At 61.9% G+C, this 18,431-nt stretch overlaps 2 protein-coding genes across 2 annotated transcripts; both read left to right on the forward strand.

Moving 5' to 3' along the window:
* The first annotated feature begins 42 nt into the window (after positions 1–42).
* On the forward strand, positions 43–10,667 carry ATG9A (autophagy related 9A). The gene is made up of 14 exons (XM_052792562.1): positions 43–218; positions 584–626; positions 1,980–2,045; positions 2,338–2,499; positions 2,603–2,744; positions 3,701–4,449; positions 4,818–4,971; positions 5,198–5,377; positions 6,264–6,509; positions 6,811–7,031; positions 7,439–7,556; positions 7,752–7,974; positions 8,118–8,260; positions 8,345–10,667. The coding sequence occupies exons 1-14, from the start codon at positions 116–118 to the stop codon at positions 8,348–8,350; spliced, it is 2,556 nt and encodes an 851-aa protein (XP_052648522.1). The 5' UTR covers positions 43–115; the 3' UTR covers positions 8,351–10,667.
* A 617-nt stretch (positions 10,668–11,284) lies between these two features.
* Positions 11,285–18,190, forward strand: ABCB6 (ATP binding cassette subfamily B member 6 (Langereis blood group)). The gene is made up of 20 exons (XM_052792674.1): positions 11,285–11,376; positions 12,090–12,621; positions 13,177–13,314; positions 13,601–13,790; positions 14,000–14,092; positions 14,348–14,540; positions 14,627–14,748; positions 14,834–14,943; positions 15,030–15,095; positions 15,226–15,351; positions 15,441–15,517; positions 15,622–15,685; positions 15,782–15,867; positions 15,969–16,026; positions 16,189–16,293; positions 16,714–16,888; positions 17,195–17,307; positions 17,417–17,511; positions 17,708–17,776; positions 17,877–18,190. Exons 2-20 carry the CDS (start codon positions 12,106–12,108, stop codon positions 18,001–18,003), a joined length of 2,523 nt encoding a protein of 840 aa, XP_052648634.1. The 5' UTR covers positions 11,285–11,376; positions 12,090–12,105; the 3' UTR covers positions 18,004–18,190.
* Positions 18,191–18,431: the final 241 nt, after the last annotated feature.

The raw sequence follows: 18,431 nt of genomic DNA on the forward strand, positions 1-18,431 counted from the left end.
CTGCCATTGGGCGTCGCGGCCGCCAGTCGCGGGGCGGGCGGGGCAGGGGCCGAGCGGGCCGGGCCGGGCCGGGCCGGGGCCGGCGGCGGCGGCGGCGGCGGCGCGGGGCTCCGCCATGGCCCACTTCGAGACGCAGTACCAGCGCCTGGAGAGCTCCTCCACCGAGTCTCCCCCCGGCGGCGGCGACCTGCTCGTCCACGTCCCCGAGGGCGCCAAGTGTGAGCGGCGGCACCGGCACCGGGGGTTGGGGCCTGGCCGCCGGCGGCAGCGGCGGGGCGGCGGCCTGAGTCTGCGCCTGAGGGGAGCTGGGGAGCGGGGTGGCGGAGGAGGCCTTGGGGACCGGCGGTGTCCGGGCTGCGGGAGGCAGATCCGGGCTGGTCCAGGTGGCCGGGGGTGGGGGGAAGCAGCCAGGGACCGAGGGGAGAGGCTGGGCAGCGAGGGGAGCCGGGGATGGGGGCTGCGGGGCCGGTTTGGGGCCTCGGGGGGCCCGGGACAGGGCGCGAAGAGGTGGGGTTGTGCCTGTCGCAGCAGCAAGGCTGGGTGTGCTGGAGGGTCCCTCACCCTGCGCTGCTTCTTCCTTCAGCTCCGTGGCATCACATCGAGAACCTGGACCTCTTCTTCTCTCGCATATCCTTTGACAAGGCAGGGTTCCGGCGGGATGCACCCCGCCGCCTCCTGGGCTCCCTGTGCTGGTGGAAACACTGGGTTTGGTGTAACTCGGAGCTGGGGCAGCGTCTGCCCCTTCCCGCAGAACACCACAGGGCTCCAGAGGGGCTGAGGGATGGCAGAACCCCCATGCCTGTGGGGTGCTGTCACTCAACACTGAGGGAACAGACAGGTTCTTTCAGGGGTCCTTGGCAGAGTGATGACGGTACTGAGTTGTGGTTACAATTAAAGCTTTATTTTCTTCACGGAATTTTATTATTAGGGTAGCGTAGCATTTATAAGCAGAGTAGCACAGGATTACTGTAAGCAGAATCAGTGTAGTACAATTTTATAAGTAGCATACTACAAAATTTTATAGCACTGCTTAGCTTATGGTTTCTAATCAACTGGACTCTCTGGAAGTTGGGTCATATCTTAATACATGGTTTGCTGTATCAGTATAACAATCGTAATCTAGACTCAAAAATCATATAAAAGAATACAAGTCACTTGCTCAGTCTTTGGAGGAAGCAGACCATGGTGGGAGCATCCCTGGCTACTGGGGGGTCCTGGGTCTCACTGTCCAGCAGCAGTTCTGGTCCGAGTTCCCACTTAGGACTTGTAATGCCTTGATTTTGTGGACAGTGCTCTGGGTGCTGTTACACTTCCCTGTTCTGTGACAGGGTCATCACCGCCATCGGGTTGGCCAGGTGCGTGGGACCTTCAAGGCTGACACAGAAAGGAGTAATCAGCCTTGTGCCCAGGAATCTTGAGGCCGCTAGGGAAGGGAAGAAGAAATCTGTTTGATTTGTCTGCTTGGCCCACAGGACCTTCAGGGCCTGATAATGAGGGAAGGTGGACTAATAGGTGACCCACACAGTCACAGAGAATGGGTGCCTGCCTTATACAATGGCATTAGTTATGCTAACCACATTACCAGGGGTGAGGAGCAGGGGGTACCAGTCACAGGTGCTAGGGGTATTAAATGCATTTTTGCCTGTCTCTGTGTTGTCCTGCCCTGCCCACCTTGTGCGGCCTGAGGGCAGGCTGAGTTTCTGCTCTGTGCTGGGACAGAGCCCCCTCTGGGTGTTGGGTGGGGGAAGAAAGGAGCTTGAATGGAGCCAAGTCCACTTATCCCAGCTGTGCTTTACCTGGGCAGAGCGTGTTTCCCTGCAGTGGAGAACCAGCTTGCTGATGAGTAGGGGTGCGAGGGGTTTTCCATTGGTGGTGGAGGGAGAGTTGGCTGGGGAACTGTGAATGCTGGTGGGACAAAAGCCTCTCCATCCTCTGTCAGAGAGGAATCTCCAGACTGTTTTCCTTGACTGTAGCTTTCACGTCTATAACCTGCATCAGAAGAATGGCTTCACCTGCATGCTCATTGGAGAGATCTTTGAGCTCATGTAAGTGCAGGTTCCCCCTCTCCTGTGGCTGTGACAGCTGCTGGTGAGCAGCCACAGGAGTCGACTGAGTGCCCTGCAGCTGGGTGGGCAGGAGGGTTCCCAGTTGTCTTGTCTCCCCTTTGTTAGGATGTGCCATGCCCCAAACCTGCATTCCACTCTGAAGAACTGGTGCCCTTGAGCTTTCCTGCTGCCATGACTGTGGGAATGCATCTTCATGACACATGACCCTGCCTGCTTCACGTTTTGGGGGGCAGAAGGGTGGTTCCCTCACGCCTGCTCCCTTTTTTCACAGGCAGTTCATCTTTGTGGTGGCATTCACCACCTTTCTTATCAGCTGTGTTGATTATGACATCCTCTTTGCCAACAAAGCAGTAAATCACAGCCAGCATCCCAGTGAGCCCATTAAGGTGACTCTGCCAGATGCCTTCCTGCCTCCAAATGTCTGCAGTGCAAGGTAAGGGCAGCGGAGGGCATGTTATCCACCTCTCTTGCTTTCTCAGGTACTCAGGGTACCTGCCTGGGCCTGTCTCCCACTACTTGCTTCTTCTTGCTTGCAGAATCCAGGCAAACAGCTTCCTCATCTGCATCCTGGTGATAGCTGGGGTTTTCTGGATCCATCGACTTGTCAAATTTATCTACAACATTTGCTGCTACTGGGAGATTCACTCTTTCTACATCAATGCCCTCAAAATCCCGATGGTAAGTAGCTGGGCCAAGGGCCATGTGCGGGGCCGCTAAGGGACGCAGGAGACATTTGCTGAGTGGTGAGAAGCAGCTCACCTTCACTCCTCTTTGGAGCCAGCTTCTCTGGGAGATCTGTACCTAGTGCTCTTCCCTCTGCTCCATAAGGATAGATCTCCTTTCAGCCTCTTCTCCAGCAGCCAACTTATTCTGTGTTAACCCCTCCCTGCCCAGCCTGCCTCTCTGCCTGCTGGCACACACCTCTGCCATCTGCCACCCAATATGTTTAGTCTGTGATGGCCTTTTCTCTGATACCTTTCAACAGAGAAGTCATAAGCGAGGATATCCTCCTACCTCCCTGGGTTGTGGACAACGTCATCTTCCTTGTTTACTGGGGGGGAAACTGAGGCATGGAGGTACCTAGTTGGCAAAGACCACACTGGAGATCAGTGTGTCAAAGATGGGGTTTGAGGCTTGCACATATATCCTAGTCCAGAGTCCTTGCTCTGATGGACAACATCAAAAGGTGTGTGCGCATCCTTTGAGGAGAGACCGTGTCTTGAGAGGTGGGGTGAGCCAGGATGCTTGGTTTGTCCCCAGCTTTTCCACAGGCTCTCTCTGGGACACTGCTTAAGTCCCTTCCCCTGTTTGTGTCTCCCTACTGACTCCAAATGGCAGCTCTGGGAGGACCCATGGGAGCCTGGAGCTGTGTTCGTGCCTCCAAGGCAGCTGGCATGTGAGTGGCTGGGAAATAGTCATCTGCGCTAATCTAGGGATAAAGGGCACTGGGGCAAGGTATGGGTTTTGCTTGCTGCAGGCTGAAGTGGTGCAGGGAGGTGCCTCGTGTCCTGGTGTTCCATGTGCTTAGTCAGCACCCTGAGGCATGCGCTGGGCCCTGCTGTTTGAGTGGGCTCAGCCCAGCTTGTGCCCCTCGATGCATCCTGCCCCTAACCTTGCTGCTTGCCCTCTTCCAGTCCACCCTGCCATACTACACCTGGCAGGAGGTGCAGGCCCGCATTGTGCAGATCCAGAAGGAGCACCAGATCTGCATCCACAAGAAGGAGCTGACGGAGCTGGACATCTACCACCGCATCCTCCGCTTCAAGAACTACATGGTGGCCATGGTGAACAAGTCGCTGCTGCCTATCCGTTTCCGCCTGCCCCTGCTGGGAGACACCGTCTTCTACACACGTGGGCTCAAGTACAACTTTGAGCTCATCTTCTTCTGGGGGCCTGGCTCCCTCTTTGAGAATGAGTGGAGCCTGAAGGCTGAGTACAAGCGGGCCGGGAACCGCCTGGAGCTGGCTGAGAAGCTCAGCACTCGCATCCTCTGGATTGGCATTGCTAACTTCCTCCTCTGCCCCCTCATCCTCATCTGGCAGATCCTCTACGCCTTCTTCAGCTACACGGAGATCCTGAAACGGGAGCCAGGCAGCCTGGGTGCCCGCTGCTGGTCTCTCTACGGCCGCTGTTACCTCCGTCACTTCAATGAGCTGGACCACGAACTGCACTCACGCCTCAGCAAGGGGTACAAGCCAGCTTCCAAGTACATGAACTGCTTTATCTCCCCGCTCCTCACCATCGTGGCCAAGAATGTGGCCTTCTTTGCTGGCTCCATCCTGGCTGTGCTCATCGCTCTCACCATCTATGATGAGGATGTGCTGGCGGTCGAGCATGTCCTGACCACGGTCACCCTGCTCGGGGTGGGCATCACGGTGTGCAGGTGAGGTGGGTCTGTGCTGCCCCTGTGCTCCTGGCAGCGCTGTGGGGAGCAGTGGGGCTGACAACCATCCACGCAAGCATGCTCTTTGGTTGCAAGTGGATGTGAATCTGCCTGAGTGAAGGGCACAGCTGGGTAGAGTCAGGGGCCCGCAGGAGAAGGGGTGGTCTTGGGTGCAGTGGTTGTATGATATGAGTGGTGTTGCTGGAGCTATACAGCAACACCCCAGGTCTCAGCTGGCAGGAAGGTTTGGCTTAGGTGTGAAGGCTACAGGCGGAGCTGTGATATGGCCAGTCACCCTGCCCTCCCAGGATGAGATCGCCCAGGAACTGAGGTGTGATGCTGTGATGTTTCACTGTCCTGTCCTACAGGTCTTTCATCCCCGACCAGCACCTGGTGTTTTGCCCAGAGCAACTGCTGCGTGTCATCCTGGCGCACATCCACTACATGCCTGACCACTGGCAGGGCAATGCCCACCGCTACGAGACCAGGGACGAGTTTGCCCAGCTCTTCCAGTACAAAGCGGTGAGCTTGGCTTGCATGGGGCTGGGATGGGGACTCGCCCCCATCCCTGCAGGAAGGAGAAGCTGCCAGAGAGCTGAGCAGCTACTGGCCTGGCAGAGGAACAAGGCAGCTTTCTCAGAGACACCCTTCTCGAGAAGACGGAGGGCTGGAGCTGGGGGCTGGCTTTGGGATTGCAGGTTTTTTGACACCCTCAGGCTTGTGCTGAGCCTGTCATCTCTGTACTCAGGTCTTCATCCTGGAGGAGCTCCTAAGTCCCATCATCACACCCCTGATCCTCATCGTCTGCCTGCGGCCCAAGTCCTTGGACATCGTTGACTTCTTCCGCAACTTCACCGTGGAGGTGGTGGGTGTGGGCGACACCTGCTCCTTTGCCCAGATGGACGTGCGCCAGCATGGCCACCCAGCGGTAGGTCCTGTGGGTGGCAGAAGAGCAGCCTGGGCTCCCCACCAGCATGTCTGGTCCTTCAGATCCATGAGAGGCTGTAACTCATCACTCCTGGCAGCCCACAGCCCAGCCCAGCCACCTGCCTCTCTGCTGGGTGTCTGGGGCTGCCAACACAGGTCAGCAGCCCCAGAAGGCTCTTGTGGCCCAGCTGTTATTATTAACCTGGTATTTTGCGAACCAGGCTTTGTCATTACATTATTTGATGTCCTTGCCTGTCTTCACAACCAAGAGTTCTGTGTCCTCAGGAAAGAGGAATGGGGATATTTGGACATTTAGAAAGCATGACCACTAAGAACTGACTTAAAGAAGCTGGGCTGCTTGTGCCCAGGAGAGGGGTAGCCTCGGGGAGATGGGAGGCATTTTCCTTTATGTAAAATCTAGTGCAGAGGGAGAGGGGATCCATATATTTCCTGTGCCTGGGAATTTAGGTTATTTGTCACAAAAGACTCCCTAGTGACAGGGCCATGAACTAGGGAGGGGGTGGACTCACTGTGGCAGGAAGCTTTTAAGAACATTCATTTGTTGACTGTAGTCGCTCCTGCTACGAGCTGGAGAGTGCAGGATGAGGCTTTCAGCTCGGTATTTTGTGACTAGTCCCTGTCTCCGGTTTCCTTGCAGCGATGCACGTTCTGGGGTGGAGGTGGAAGACGGTGTGCTTGCTGCTTCTTCCCCAGGCTGTGAGGGCTGAACTATTATGGGGCTTTTGGTGTAGCGCCTGCTACACGTGGAGCCGCAGCCCAGCTTATGCTGGGTGTTGAGTGCTTTGCCCAGACTGACGGCAGGATTCCCAGGCCTTGTAGGTGTGTAAAGCAGATCCTGTTCCTCATTACCTGTCTGTGCTTCGCAGTGGATGTCAGCAGGAAAGACGGAGGCCTCCATTTACCAGCAGGCCGAGGACGGCAAGACGGAGCTGTCCCTCATGCACTTTGCCATCACCAACCCCAAGTGGCAGCCGCCCCGCGAGAGCACGGCCTTCATCGGCTTCCTGAAGGAGCGGGTGCACCGGGACAGCAGCGTGGCGCTGGCTCAGCAGGCCGTGCTCCCTGAAAACACCCTATTTAGCTCCATCCAGTCCCTGCAGTCGGAGTCGGAGGTGCTCAGGCTGGGGGGCATGTGGGGTGTTCTTGGGGTGCTTGCTGGGTGCTGGCAAACTGATAATCAGGCCCTCTGGGCAATTTTGCCCTTGCCTGGGCTGTATCTGGAGCTGCAAATGTGATACATCAGCACTAGTTCGGGTGCTTCTGGGTTTCTAGAGAAGGCAGCAGGCTGTCCTGGGGCCCTGTGAGCTGGGAGAGGGGCTGAGAGAGCTGAGGTGCCTCAGTTCTCTGTTGCTGGTGGGGATCAGGCCTCCAAGCCTGCACAGGACAGTGATTCTCTCCCTTTCAACTCTGCAGCCTCACAGCCTGATTGCCAATGTGATAGCGGGCTCCTCGGCACTGGGCTTCCACATGGGCCGGGACGGACAGGTCTCTCGCCATCTCTCCGAAGTGGCCTCGGCCCTGCGCTCCTTCTCCCCGCTCCAGTCTGCCCAGCAGCCTCCCAGTGGCTTCCAGACGGTGGGAAGGGATGGAGAAGGAGCCCAGCCTCGCGGTGCCAGTGCCATGACAGCTTCTGGGTAAGCTGCAGGCTGGAGAGGGGCAGTCGGACACCTTGCAAATTCCTTAAACCCTTGTCCGATTGCTATCCTGTTCTCCTAGGTGCATGGTGGCATTTGTCTCTGCAGCCTGGGACAGCAAGGGACACGTTCATAAGCAGAGTTAGGCCCAGGTGCTTAGGCCGGCCCCAAAGGACAGTGTGGGGTTTTGGTGTTCTGTTGGTACCACTGTGGTGAGAAACCCCTGGTAGGGAAGAGGCAGTGCCATAGCAGGGCTGGTCACCTTATGCATCTGGGGAGATGCTACAGAGGGCCTGTTCCTACCCATCCAGGAGTCGATCTCTGCAAGCCTGACATTAGAGCGGATTGGGGCTGGGCGGTGTGGGGGACACCTGGGCAGCAAACACCACTTGTGTGTCCCATGGCAGTGCCGATGCGAGGACCGTGAGCTCGGGGAGCAGCGCCTGGGAGGGTCAGCTACAGAGCATGATCCTGTCGGAGTACGCCTCCACTGAGATGAGTCTCCATGCACTCTACATGCACGAGGTGAGCAGCCTGGAGGTGGGCCAGCCAGAGGGGTGTGGGGTCAGGGCAGGCAGGACTGGGTTACCCTGTCTAGAGTGACTGGGATACCAGTGTGAGTGTGAGCTGAGACCAGTGTGTGTACAGTGCTGCGGAGAGGGTGTGTTTGGGCATCTGGACTCTCGCACGCAGCTGACTCATTCATGTTTTGGCCTGCAGTTGCACAAGCAGCACGCCCAGCTGGAGCCCGAGCGGCACACTTGGCACCGTCGAGAGAGTGACGAGAGCGGGGAGAGCGCCCATGAGGAGCTGGACGCTCAGCGGGGTGCCCCCGTCCCCATCCCTCGCTCTGCCAGCTACCCCTTCTCCTCGCCGCGGCAGCCTGCCGAGGAGACAGCCACGCTGCAGACCGGCTTCCAGCGGCGATATGGTGGCATCACAGGTACAGGAGCCAGGGCAGAGGTCTGAGCTCTGGGTCAAAGCCCCATATCCGATGCCCTGTATGGACTGGCACGAGCAGCCTGCATGCCCCTGAAGACTGACAGTCTCCCAAGCAGCTAATCTTCCTCCTTGCCTCTCCTGCAGACCCAGGCACAGTGCACAGAGCCCCATCACACTTCTCTCGCCTCCCTCTGGGAGGCTGGGCTGAGGACGGGCAGTCAGCGAGACACCCAGAGCCCGTGCCAGAGGAAAGCTCAGAAGATGAGCTTCCGCCGCAGATCCACAAGGTAAGGGTGAAGGCTGTGGCTGAGAGGGGAAACGTGTACTCGGGATGGTCCCGATAGGTGCCACATCCCCTCTCTGTCTTGCAGGTATAGCCTTGTAGACTGGGGATCTTGTGGGGGTTGCAGACTGGGAGCCGCCTGGGCAGCAGGATGTGGCATCAGCCTGATTCTTCTCCCGTCCTGAGTGGACAGGATAGTCCCGGGCTCCATTTTGTTGCCATCAATTGCCGAAGAGACAAAACTGCCAGGCCAGCGGCTTTGCGGTGGCACCTTGTGTCCAGCCGTGTGTCAAGTCAACGCCACTCTGACTCTTGTGGGGTGAATGCGTGTGTGAGTACATACATGTGTCTGTGTTCACATCTGTGTCGTCCGTGTTGGAGGATCGCTGCAGAGCCTGCGAAAGCTGATGTGACAGGACTAGCAGTGGGGAGCTGTGGACTGGCTTGGAGGTGGCGGCAGCAGCTGCTGTTCGAAGGGATGTGAGATGGCACCAGCTCCAGACGTCCGCCCGGAGCTGGGATCTGCCTCCAAAACAAAGGCAGGAGCTGTTGAGGGGGATCTAGCTCAGCCTGTAGCACCACACCTGCCCTGCCTGCAGCACTGAGGAGGTGCCCAAGACCATGGTTGCCCTCCTGGAGAGGACCAATGTTGTGCCCCTCAGCCTGGAGCAGGACAGCAGTGGGCAGTCACCCACCCCTCTGCCCAAGCGCCCTGCAGAGGGATGGACCCCGGCTGCTGCTGGTGTGGGTAGGGGTGGGATCTAGAGCTGGTGGGAACAGCTCTGGCCAGGATCCAGGGATGCTGCAGCTCTTCCCTGACTCTCATGACAGCTGGCCCTTCCCCTGCACACAAGGAAGAGTCAGTGGGGTGAAAGTCCTGGGTCCCTGATGTCCTGCCCAGCTGGCAGCCTCTGTGCTGTACCTCTGGGCTAGGGCAGCATCCTCCCCACTGTGCAGCACCGGTGGGATGCGGGCTGCTAGCGAGCCCTCCTGCAGTGCCAAAGAGACTCCAGCGTGGGGTAACCTGGCGTCTCCCGGGAGTGCTCGCAGCCCCCTCAGAGCCCACCCTGAAGTTTTTGTGCTCTGTGTATTGGTTCCCTTCCCCCAGGCATGATAAAGGCTGTGGTGCATTGGGTCTGTCCTGATGCGGCCGTTTCTGTGGTATCGGGCCTTTCCTGTTCCCCAAGCAAAGGCTTCAGTGTGTCTCGCATTTCACCCAGGGGCTCCCAGCTCCTCCTTCTCTCCTGAAACCATCCTTTTGCTTGCAGCATGGCTTCAGCTGCTGTGGAGACCATATACCACGCAGCTGGCTCGTGCCTGGTGGGGCAAGGAGGGGTGCCCTGAACCCAGAAGGGAGAGGCAAGCCCCAGCCCAGCCTTCGGGTGGTGGTGGTAGATCAGGATCCCAGCTGTGCAGCCTGGCCTCAGACAAGACCTTCTCACCATCATTTCGGTTTCCCTCTCTTCTCTTCCAGCAGCAGCTTGTGAGGATCTGCATCCTGGCTAACCCCCGCCAGGGTTTCTTTCCCCTCTCTCCCTTCCTCCCCTTGCCTCTGGCAGGGGCTGCTTGCTTTTGCCATGACCTCTGTGAGCACCGCAGGCCCTCCTCTGCTGTCCCTGGAGTACAGGGCTGCCTCTCTGCCAGGGTTATCACCCTCTGCCCTTTGAGCCTGGGCTGAGTGCATGCTGGGCCACTTGCTCCCAGGGGTACATGCACCAGGGCATGAGCAGGGTCGGGGTGCTCTCGCAGGGGCAGGCCCTTTTGGGGTGGTGGGCTCCCTGCTGTGATGGGGAGGGATGGTCCGGAGCTGTGACTGCTTTGAGGTCTGTAAGAGACCAAACAGAGTGTGCTAAAGCAGACCTTGGGATGGGGATCAGCTCTTCACTGCTGGGGCCAGGACTGAGCTGGGCAGGGGGTCTGTGGACCTGGCTGCTGCTGGGGTCCTCCCGAGGAAGAGCAGCTGCAACGACTGTGCAGCAGCTCTGGCTCTTGGGGCTGTCGTGGCACGTGAAAGGAAACCGAAAGCAAATCTCCCAGAAACCCAAGCTTTCCAGTAGCTTTCCCTGCCACTCCGGCTGCCGCTATGTGCAGGGGTGAGCCTCCCTGTGGCTGCGGGATGCTGTGTCTGGGCTTCCCAGCGGACTTGCTGCTGATAGCTAAGCTGGGGCAGGGGGAAAAGTCTGGACCTTTCCCTGGGCTGGCAGGAGGGAGAGGCCGGGCAAGAGCAGGCCCGAGTCCTTGCCGCATGTTGTGCTTGTGTCGTCGGTGTCCCATGTGCATGGCGAGCCACTCGTCCTCATCTCCCGGGGCGTGTGGGCACGGGGGTCCCTGGGGAGCGTGGTATCGCACACCCCCCCCGTGCCCTCACTGTACAGCTGCATAGCCGTCTAATAAAGATGGGCTGTATCATCGCTGCCCGCGTCCGAGTCTCCCTTCACCCCGCGGTGCCGAACAGCCCGCCTGGACCCGGCCACGGCACCGGGGACCGAGGAGGCCGGACGAGCTGATGCCTGCGATGGCGGCAGGAGGCTGCGAGGTGCCTGTCGGCTGCTCCTGCTGGGCTGGCAGCTCCACGGAGCTCAGTCCCGGCCGGCGGGGGACCGCGGGGGGGGGAAGGCAGGAGCTATATTTATCCCTGGGAGGACCGCGCCCCGTCCTGCCTGACCTCTGCGGCCGGCAGGGCTCTCGCTGGGGCGGCGGGGGCTATCTCGGCACGGCAGGGCCGGGCCGGCGGCGGCGATAAGCGGGAGCGGGGCACCTCGCCTCGGCATCGGGGACTCTTCCCCCACCTGGGCCCCCGGCCCGGGAGTTCGTCCCGCACCACCGACACCTCCCCATCCCCGGCTCTGCAGGGGGGACGCTTGGGGGGTGGTGGGGGGGCGCAGGTCCGTGCAGCCTGGGGCTGGGCACCGGGGCCCGGGGTGGGGGGACGACGACACACACGGGGGGGATGCAGTCCCGGGGTGCGGGCGGAGGTGCAGTCCCGGCCCGGGGAAGGGCGCGGTGCCGGCGCGGGGGCGGGGAGCGGGGCGGAGCGGCGCCGGGGCCCGGCTGGCGGCGGCTGGCGGCGGCGGCGGTGCGGGGGCCCGGAGCGGGCCGGGGCCGGCGGGCCCGGGGCAGGTGAGAGGGCGCGGGGCCCCCGGGTGGCGCGGCCGGGGCAGGGCGGCGGGGCCGGCACGGCGGCTGCGCGGGCAGCGGGGCCGCCCCGGGGCCGCCCGTCCCGGGGCCGAGCGGCGCTGGCACCGGCACCGCCCGGGCATTGCCCCGGCACGGCCCCCGCCTCGCCCCCCCGTCTCCCTCGCCCTGCACCAGTGTTACACCGTGCACGTCCCCTGCCTTTGCCCTTGCGTTTCCCCTGCGTGCATCCTCTTGCATCATCCCCCCCACCCCCCCGCCCCGCACTGCTGCTCCGTTGCCCCTTGTGTCCCCTCATCCCCCGCTCAAAACTGGTGCCAGCGCCCCACTGCCTTCCTATCCCTGCGGCTCTCGATGCCCTGTCATGTCCGAGTGCATCCCCAAGGGCCCGGGTGGCTCGGGGGGGGAGGGGGGTGCAGTGCAGTGTTACCCCCCGGTCCAGGGCATTGCCATGGGCCATGAGTGGATCCTGGTGTGGTGCTCATGTCCATCCCCATGCAAAGCTGGCCCTACTTGCATGCAGGGCTGCATGTGTGTTGCATGCAGCGTGTCCCGCGTGTCTGTGTCCGGCGGTGCTTGCCCCGTCCCCGTCCGTGCCCCCCTCTGCTTGGCTGTGCCATCCCGCCGTGGGTCCCTCTTCGCAGCCGTACCCAACAGCCCATCCTGAGACCTTGCTCCAGCCCCTCTTCTCTCCACAGCCGGTGACCTGCCAGGATGGCGGTGCTGGGGGGCTACTGTGAGGGCAACAGCTCCATCGCCCAGGCCTGGGTGCAGCAGGGCTTCCAGCCCTGCTTCTTCTTCACGCTGGTGCCGGCTGTGCTGCTGAGCGTCTGCCTGCTGCTGGGCGCCCTGCAGTACGCCTGCTACGTCCGCTTCGGCCGCGCCATGGAGCCCAAGTACATCCCCCGCTCCCGCCTGTACCTCAGCCAGGTCCTGCTGTCCCTGCTGCTGGCCCTGCAGCCCTTCGGCGGGCTGCTGTGGCAAGCAGGGGGGCCGGGACGGCTCTATGGGTACATGTTGCTGCACGCCTGCCTCTGGGCCCTCAGCTGGGGCTGCGCCGTCGCCCTCCTGCAGCTGGAGCATACGCAGGTGCTGGTGCACGACCGGACGCGGGGCCATGGCACCGTCCTCCTCCTCTTCTGGGCGCTGGCCTTCGCTGCCGAGAACCTGACCCTGGTGTGCTGGAGGAGCCCGCTGTGGTGGTGGGCGCTGGAGGACACCAACCAGAAGGTGGGCTGGGGGCTGTGGGCAGGGAAGGGGGACGGAGCCCTTTGCCAAGGGGGGAGGGGTGGGCTGCGGCATCACGGTGCTGGGGTGGGGTGTGCACGCCCTGCCCTGCCATGCCCAGGGTGTGCACGCTCCCGGGTTGCACCCATGTTTCTGCCGCATGTCTTGGCCCCGAGCCCAGCTGTCGTGCACATCTCTGTGCCCCCATCCAGCTCAGCTCCCGCTTCTGCCTGGCCCAGCCCCAGGCGCAGAGGCAGGGGGTGTCTGCCTGCTCCCCGCAGCCCTTTACCCCCTCGCTCCCCCCCCGGGGTAGGGACACCCCAAGCCGGAGGGCACAGAGCGAGATGTGGCAGGGAGGAAGGAAGGGGTCGGGGTGCTTCCTGAGGTGCTGTGCTCAGCCAGGGGGGTCCCGCTGAGCTGCGTGGGGTGTCCCCTCTCCCCTGGCTGCACTGCAGCCCTGTGCCCCGCTCCTTGCCTCTCTCAGCTCATACCCATCGCATGCCTGGCCGGGCTGTGCCAAGGGCCAGCTGCGGCACTGACCCCCTGCTCTCCGTCCAGGTGCAGTTTGGCTTCTGGCTGCTGCGTTACATCTGCACGTTCATGCTCTTCATCCTGGGCATGAAGGCCCCGGGGCTGCCCCGCAAGCCCTACATGCTGCTGGTCAATGAGGAGGAGCGGGACGTGGAGAACAGCCAGGTGAGTCCCAGGGCTGGAGTAGTTTGGGGACATGGCGAGGGAGGAGCTGGGGACAAAATGGAAATACAGCTGCCCTGGGATCAGCATCTTCAGGAGACCAGAGAGGAGCAAGGGTTAGGGCTGCCCAAGCTCCCTGCCTGCTGTTAGCAGCATGCGGCCCTGCTGGGAGGATGGAGTGGGGACCCTGAGAGGACAGGGCTGGGTTTCTTGGTGGGGTGTTTCCTGGGGCCATTGCCAGCTGGACTGGGGTGCCGGGGCAGTGACGCCTTGCTCTGCTGTCCCCTAGCCGCTCCTGCCTGACACCAGCAGGACCACCTCCACCTGGAAGGATTTCCGGAGGAAGCTGCGGCTGCTGGTGCCATACATGTGGCCGAAGGGCAACCACCTGCTGCAGGGGCTGGTGCTGTTCTGCATGGCGCTCATGGGGCTGGAGCGGGCCATCAACGTCTTCGTCCCCATCTACTACAAGAACATTGGTGAGGGGCCTGGAGCTCGGCGTGTGAGGCTGCCCACAGCCTCACCAAGTGCTGGGGGGTGTTGCGAGTGACCTGGGGGACTGCAGGGACCTGGCAGGAGCAGGGTCCGGGGGATCAGGGAGCAGTGCTGGGTGCTGCGGCTGGTTCCCGTGGGGCACCCATCGATGCTCCCTGACCCTCCACCCTGACCCTTGCCACCCTCTCCCCAGTGAACGAGCTGACGGAGGGTGCTCCCTGGCACACCCTGGCCTGGACTGTCTGCATTTACGTGGGGCTGAAGTTCCTGCAGGGTGGAGGTGCTGGTAAGGACTGCTGGGAAGGATGGGGCACTGGGGAGAGACAGCATGGGGCACATCATGCCGGGGCTAGGGTGGCTGGGGATGCCCTTATGTCCCCATCACTGCTGCTCTCTCTTGGGAGCAGCAACCAGGGCTGGTCCGGTTTGGGGATAGCGGGGGGGTCCCATCCCAAATCCCTCTTTCCCAGCTGGGCTTTCTGAGCTAGCTGCATGCCCCCGTGGCACCGGTCCCCGCTGACCGTCCTGCGGTGCCCCGCAGGCTCCACCGGCTTCGTGAGCAACTTGCGCACCTTCCTGTGGGTGTGGGTGCAGCAGTTCACCAACCGGCAGGTGCAGGTGCAGCTCTTCGCCCACCTGCACGGGCTGTCCCTGCGCTGGCACCTGGGGCGTCGCACCGGTGAGGTTCTGCGCAGCGTGGACCGGGGCACCAGCAGCATCAACAGCCTGCTCAGGTCAGAGCGTGCCCACAGAGGCTGGGGCGTGGCCGGGCAGCCCCACTGGGCCAGGCTGATGCGCCATCTCCCTTCCCACCCCACAGCTACATCGTCTTCAGCATCATCCCCACCATTGCGGACATCGTCATCGGCATCGTTTACTTCACCTCGGTCTTCAGCGCCTGGTTTGGCCTCATCATCTTTGTGTGTATGAGCCTCTATCTGAGTGAGTGGGGGGTCGGGGTGCAGGGGTGTCATGCCAGGCTGTGGGGCAGCGGGCGCCTGCCAACACAGCCCCCTCCTGCCTGCAGCTTTGACCATCTTCATCACTGAGTGGAGGACCAAGTACCGACGGGACATGAACACACGGGACAATGAGGCCAAGTCCCGTGCTGTGGACTCGCTCCTCAATTTTGAGACGGTACCGTAGGCAGTGTGGGGTTGCTGAGCACTGCCTGGCGCTGAGGGGGCCGATCCGGGTGCTGACCCCAGCTCTGCATCCTGCAGGTGAAGTACTACAATGCAGAGAACTACGAGGTGAACCGCTTTAACGATGCCATTGTCAAGTACCAGGTATGCTCAGCACCAGTGGGTGAGTTGGGGAGAAAGGAGCCAAGCCTCATGGGCACCTGCAGGGAGGATGGAGCTCACTGTGGGTCTGGTTTGGAGGCGGCAGCATCCTGGAGGACCTTGCCTCTTCCAGGTCTCGGAGTGGAAGGTCAGTGCCTCGCTGGGCCTCCTCAACCAGACCCAGAACCTGGTCATCGGCCTGGGGCTGCTCGCAGGGTCCCTGCTCTGTGCCTACTTTGTCACTGAAAACAAGCTGCAGGTAAGGCTGGTGCCAGCCTGGGCAGCCCCCGGCCCAAGGTGGGGCCCCGGGGCTGGTGGTGATGGGCACCTCTCCCCTGTCCCTTCCAGGTGGGGGACTTTGTCCTCTTCGGTACCTACATCATCCAGCTCTACACGCCACTCAACTGGTTTGGCACTTACTACAGGTAACGCTGGGAGCTCTGGGGGTGTCTGAGGTCCCCCTCCCCGTGGGTGCCAGGGTCGGGATGTGCTCCACAAACTCTTCCCCCTGGTCTCTGCTCCATTCCAGGATGATCCAGAACTCCTTCGTGGACATGGAGAACATGTTTGAGCTCTTCCATGAAGAGCAGGAGGTGGGTGCCACCTTTCTGGACACCGCTCCCTGGCACGGACCCATGGTCCTGCCCTGGGAGGGGCTGGCTCTGAGGCCACGTCTCACCCTCCGGCAGGTGAAGGATGTGGTGAATGCCAGCGACCTGCGCTTGGAGACCGGGCGGATCGAGTTTGAGAATGTGCACTTTAGCTACGTGGATGGGTATGGGGTGGCAGGGTGGGACAAGTCAAGCTATGGGGCTTGTCACAGGGACGTAGGGCAGTGGAGGTGGCCCTCAGCCCCTCTCCATCTCCCTTTCCCAGGAAGGAAATCCTGCAGGACGTCTCCTTCTCTGTGATGCCCGGGCAGACCTTGGCCCTGGTGAGAGTGGGACCTTGGGCGTGGGATGGGGGGATTGGGGCTGGGAAGCACAGGGGTGAGAAGGACAGACCCCCAACGGGGCCGGCCCTTCCCTGCTCAGCCCCTGGCCTCTGGCAGCAGGGAGTCTCTGGTGTCTTCAAGTCCCTTTACCTTTGTGTGCAGGTGGGACCTTCGGGCTCGGGGAAGAGCACCGTCATCCGCCTGCTCTTCCGCTTCTACGACGTGCGGGGTGGCTGCATCCGCATCGATGGGCAGGACATCTCCCAGGTGAGGGTGAGAGGCTGCCAGGGACTGAGGTACACACATACCAGCTCCTCTGGGCTTCGCAGCACTGCTCAGTGCAGGCACTGGCATCTCCCTGGGGCAGGGGGTGAGCACGCAGCCCCCACAGCCCCTTTGAAGGCTGATGTCTGTGCCAGGAGTGGAGTGAATGGCGCGACTGTGGGATCCTTGGGCTGAAATGCTGGAGACTGGCCAGGGCTCCCCAGGAATGGCTGGGGCACTGGCAGGGTCCCCCCACTGCAGGGTGGAGGTGCAGCTGAGCCTGTGGTCCAGGGGGGACCCTGGAACACACACCCTGCCAGGAGCGGAGTGTGGGGCTCATGGCTGAGGGGTGGGATTGGGTCTTGGGAGGGTCTTTGCAGGGGGTGTGTGTCTGGCTGAGCTCTCCCCCCGGCACCTCCCCAGGTGAAGCAGGTATCGCTGCGTGCTCACATCGGAGTGGTGCCCCAGGACACGGTGCTCTTCAATGACACCATCGCCAACAACATCCGCTACGGACGGATCCTGGCCACTGACCAGGAGGTGCAGGAGGCAGCCCAGGCTGCTGACATCCACGACCGCATCTGTTCCTTCCCCGACGGTGAGACCCCCGCGGTCCCCTCCTTGCCACCCCCTGCTGTGCTGGGGTTCCCCCATGACCTTGTAGCTGCCCCCACGGGTGTTCTTGGGCGACATCCCTCATGGGGACATCTGTGTGACCCTGTGCCTTGCTTTGCCTCTCCCTGCCATCTCCGCAGGGCTAAATCAGCCCCTGGGCAGGGATGGGCTGAGGCTGTGCTGGGCAGCTGCGTGGTCCCAGCAGGACCTCCCCATGCAGCAGAGCCCTGGTTCCCATCCCCATCTTGGAGGGCACCAGCACAGCATGTTCCTGCCCTTGTGCCTGCAGGATACAACACCCAGGTGGGGGAGCGGGGGCTGAAGTTGAGTGGAGGGGAGAAGCAGCGCGTCGCCATCGCACGCACCATCCTGAAGGGTCCCCGCATCATCCTGCTGGATGAGGTAACGGCAGCAGCCCCCAGCCTAGCCTTGCCCCGCTCTGCAGCACCCCCCGCCCCAGCAGCCGCCCGTGCTGCCTGCATCCCTTCCTCATGCCCTGCCTCTCCCGCAGGCGACATCTGCACTCGACACGGAGACGGAAAGGAACATCCAAGCTTCCCTGGCCAAGGTCTGCACCCACCGCACCACCATCGTTGTTGCACATAGGTAGGGACGAGGGGAAAGGGCTGATCCGGGAGGTACTGAGCGCTCTGAGCTGGCCAGCCCCCCCCCAGAGGGGCACACAGACCTGTCCTCCTGCTCAGGAGGTGACAGCCCCTGTGCTTGTGGCTCCTTGCACAGTGCAAACCCCACCGGACCCTCTCCCCTCTGAGCCAGAGTAACACCCTGCCTTTCCCTGCAGGCTCTCCACCGTGGTAGGTGCAGACCAGATCCTGGTGCTCAAGGACGGGCGCATCGTGGAGCGAGGGAGGTGAGCACACGGGGATGGCTTGGTGCTACCTGCCCGTGGGGACCCCCTCCCTGGCTCCGGGGCCAGCTTGGGACTCTGCACCCTCACACTCTCCCTGCAGGCACGAGGAGCTGCTGCAGAAGGGTGGCGTGTATGCTGGCATGTGGCTGCAGCAGCAGGCTGGGGACGAGGGCGAGAGCAAGGAGCGGCGCACCGAGAAGCCCCCAGGCAGCAAGAAGGGGCCGTGAGCACGGCCGGCAGCTCTACTGTGACACTGATACGGGCCCAGACCCCCAGGCTGCCAGAGAGCCCTTTGCCGGCTGCCGGCTGGGGCCTCACATGCCCTGGGAGCTGCAGGGGCTGGGTTGGACACTCCACTACATTTGTATCCGTTTGTTTTGCTGTCGTGTAGTTTCTTAAACCAGGTCCTTCCCAGCTCTGTGCCTGTGTGCTTTGGGCAGGGTTTGCGCCTGCAGGACCCCCCCTCCGGGGGGCCGTGCTCTGGGCAGGGGCAGGCAGGGTTACTGCCGGTGCCTTTGGGTCAGCTAACAGCTCTGCCGTGGGGTTGAGCTCCTTGGGCTCAGGTGGGCGAGGGCAGAGCGGGCTGTCAGCACCTGCCCCATCCTTGCACAAAGGGCTGAGCATGGCAGGGGGCTGCACTCCAAGGGCAAAAGAA

The sequence above is a fragment of the Harpia harpyja genome, chromosome 7 (genome assembly GCF_026419915.1).
Source record: "Harpia harpyja isolate bHarHar1 chromosome 7, bHarHar1 primary haplotype, whole genome shotgun sequence".
Lineage (NCBI taxonomy): Eukaryota > Metazoa > Chordata > Aves > Accipitriformes > Accipitridae > Harpia > Harpia harpyja.